The sequence below is a fragment of the Geospiza fortis genome, unplaced genomic scaffold (genome assembly GCF_000277835.1).
Source record: "Geospiza fortis unplaced genomic scaffold, GeoFor_1.0 scaffold538, whole genome shotgun sequence".
Lineage (NCBI taxonomy): Eukaryota > Metazoa > Chordata > Aves > Passeriformes > Thraupidae > Geospiza > Geospiza fortis.
Window position 1 is genome coordinate 3,021,431 of NW_005054368.1, and position 3,024 is coordinate 3,024,454.

The 3,024-nt window shown below is 46.1% G+C and overlaps 1 protein-coding gene across 1 annotated transcript in view; it reads right to left on the reverse strand.

Moving 5' to 3' along the window:
- Nucleotides 1–2,739, reverse strand: part of GLOD4 (glyoxalase domain containing 4) — a 4,125-nt gene extending 1,386 nt beyond the window's left edge. The window contains exons 1-7 of the mRNA XM_031059806.1: nt 2,608–2,739; nt 1,891–2,011; nt 1,337–1,481; nt 999–1,135; nt 613–699; nt 392–505; nt 224–310 (exon numbers count right to left, since the gene is read on the reverse strand). Of these exons, the coding sequence (XP_030915666.1) occupies nt 224–310; nt 392–505; nt 613–699; nt 999–1,135; nt 1,337–1,481; nt 1,891–1,983 (663 nt within the window). The 5' untranslated portion in view covers nt 1,984–2,011; nt 2,608–2,739. The remainder of the gene's footprint in view (nt 1–223; nt 311–391; nt 506–612; nt 700–998; nt 1,136–1,336; nt 1,482–1,890; nt 2,012–2,607) is intronic.
- Nucleotides 2,740–3,024: the final 285 nt, after the last annotated feature.

The window sequence follows — 3,024 nt, forward strand, 5'->3', positions numbered from 1 at the left end:
AATATTATAAAGATAATAAAATAAAAATATGGATAACTAAAATGAAAATAAAAATATAATAGAAAATAATAAAATAATAACAAAAATTATTGATAAATAAATAAAAATAAACTAGAAATAATAAAAATATGGAAATAATAAAAGTAATGAAATTATAATTATTTTTATGAGAAAAATTACAGGCATCTCTAATCAGGAAGAAAGTGAATATGCAGTCACTTACATCATCCAACAGCTTGTCACCATTGGGGTCCACCTGGGACAGCTCTCTGAACGCCTCATCTCCCACAAAACAGATTTCATGGCCATCCTGGAAGGAAGCAGCTCAGTTATAACCAATGGCAAGGAGACATTTAACCCCAGTTTAATCCCTGTTCCCAGTTTCACTCACAGGATCAGCCAGAATCACCACCTGCACCGTGGCTTTGCCAGGGGTGTCCAAGCTGACCAGAGGGCTCAGAATCTTCTGATTCTCCTTTTTCATCAGGGCTTCGATGCTTGGCAGCTGAAAACAGCAAACAAACTCAAATCACCTCGCTGCCATGAAGATAAACAAGGTGTGTTTTGTTAATAGTAAAAATGGGAAAGGGCTGAGGGAAGTGGGGCTGGTACCTCGTCCTTGGCACAGGAGAAGGCGACGCGGCCGAACGCTGTCCCGTGATCCACTGCCCCTCCTACAGCCCTCAGCTCCAGCTTGCACTGCAACAGAAAAACACAGCCTGGCCTGCAGGGAAAAACACAGCCTGGCCTGCAGGGAAAATGCTCCACTGCTCTCCAGGCTGCAGCTTTTGCTCCAGGATGTGCTGATTCCAAAATCCCCCATCCACACCTTTCCCACCAAGCCGGAGCAAACCACAGCTTGGCTTTCTTTAAAAGCTTCAATTCAATACAGCTTCAATTAAAATGCTTGTAATTAAGGGCACAGTTGCTTTAATTAAGGACTTTTTTCCTTTTAAGATTCTGTTCTCAGGAAATTGGTGATTTTTCCAAGGACTGACCTGGTCATCAGCATAGCCCAGCAAAGCCCTCTGTTTCTCCTCATCCTTCTCATATATTTTCATCCCAAGCAAACCAGACCAGTAGCTCACAGACTTCTGCAGGTTTGAGACACCCAGGGTTACCTTCCACACGGGATCTTGAGGATTGCAATAATTTCAAATTAGCTACAAACATATTACAGGTTTGAACCCACAGTTAATGTCATTAGTACTCTTGAGAATTAACAGAGAAATGATAAAAAAAAATGTTCTGCTTTACAAAATGCCATCAAAATAAACACACTCTGATACCCCACTGGTAAATCTCTGCTGAACACCAGTAGGGGTAAATATTTCACCTTGCTTGAGCTTTTCCTTGTCTTCCAGGTAGAACTTATATCCTCCTGGGGCTTCAGTTTCAAAGACACCAGAGGTGACCTCTTTGAGGGGCCAGCCCATCTTCTTGGCATTGCTCACAGCCTGGCTGGACACCAGAGTGATGCCCTAGAGAGGACACAACACAATCCATGGGGGTGATGCAGAGACATCACCCGTTTTCACACAGCAAACACGAGAGCTCCATCTGCTGCTGGCCACTAAATCACAAAAAAATGATTAAAATAATAAATGTAAGAGTGTTTTCCTGCAGCAAGTGTTTCCTAGCTCAGCATTCCATGCTGGATCTGGCAGCAAACACCAGAGCAGAGCTCCAGAAATGTTTTCTGGACCTTTAAGTGAGCACAAATCTGCTCTTCCATCTCACAGACAACCACAAAAACAACACTGAAGTGTTTAAGGGACAAATAGCATTAAAAACAGCCAGCTGGTACAACCCATGCAACAAATGAGAGTCTAATTGTTAAGGTACATCAGTTTATCATGAGAAGGGCTGGCTGCTTGCAGTGCAACTCACCAGGAAGTCGTTGCCCAGGCGATATTCCCCAATGCCATAATTGTAAGTCAGCTCTACCACAAAGTGATTGTCCTCTGGTCCATAGCCCACCATGGTCTTGCTCCATTTTCCATCATAAGGGCTGGAATATCCATGTTATCCATATTTTAATGTCATTAGAATTGAAATGAACCACTAAGAGCTGCAAGTATTTGTGTTTCAAGGGGGAGTTGCATTTCTAGAGTGAGATCACGGCAGATTTGACCCTGGGCTGTCATTCGTGGCCATGTGATAAAAGCAATTCTCCCTCGTTAACAGTGCTTTAAGGACACAGGCTGCTCATTAGCTGCAATTACATAATCACTTCCTTATTGCTGAGTAGGAAAGGGCCCCAAACTGTAAGATTCCTTCCTCTTCAGAAAGAAATGTGTTCCTCTTTCTTCTTTTTTTTCATTCCTTTTTCTTCACAAAAGCCTTTGGGGCTACCAGGAGGGATTTTTAACTCAAGAACCTTGATAGTGCCACGCTTATATAAACTATCAGTGGAACTGGATGTAATTCCTGGTAAGCTGAGAAATAATTCAATACTCTTAATATCAATCTATAGGTGTGGCATTTACGTTCAATATAAACACCACACCTACACAGAGTAGGGGGCCGTAGGTTCCAAGGGAAGCACTTTAATGAAAAGACAACACAACCCTTCCTTTAGTGCGAAGAACAGCTCGGGGCACTCACCCATTGCAGGTGGCCTTGCAGCCCTCCTCGAACTCCTCGTGCCGCAGCACCTGCAGAGCCACAGCACGGCTTGGGCTGGGAGGGGACCTCGAGGATCCATCCCCTCGTTCCAACCTGAAACGCCTTCCCCAGGCCCGGGGAAGCGGGCGGGAAACGGCTTCCACCCCATCCCCATCCCATTCCATTCCATTCCCATCCCATCCCATCCCCATCCCCATCCCCATCCCCGTCATCGTCCCTATTCCCATCCTATCCCCACCCTATTCCCATTCCCGACCCCGTTCCCGTTCCCATTCCCCATCCCCTGTCCCCTCCCCGTCCCCAGGGCCGCGCTCCGGGCACACGGAGGGCGCAGAACCGCCCCTTCCCGCCCGCAGCCGCCGCTTCCCCCCGAGCCAGCGCAGCCGCCCCCCCCGC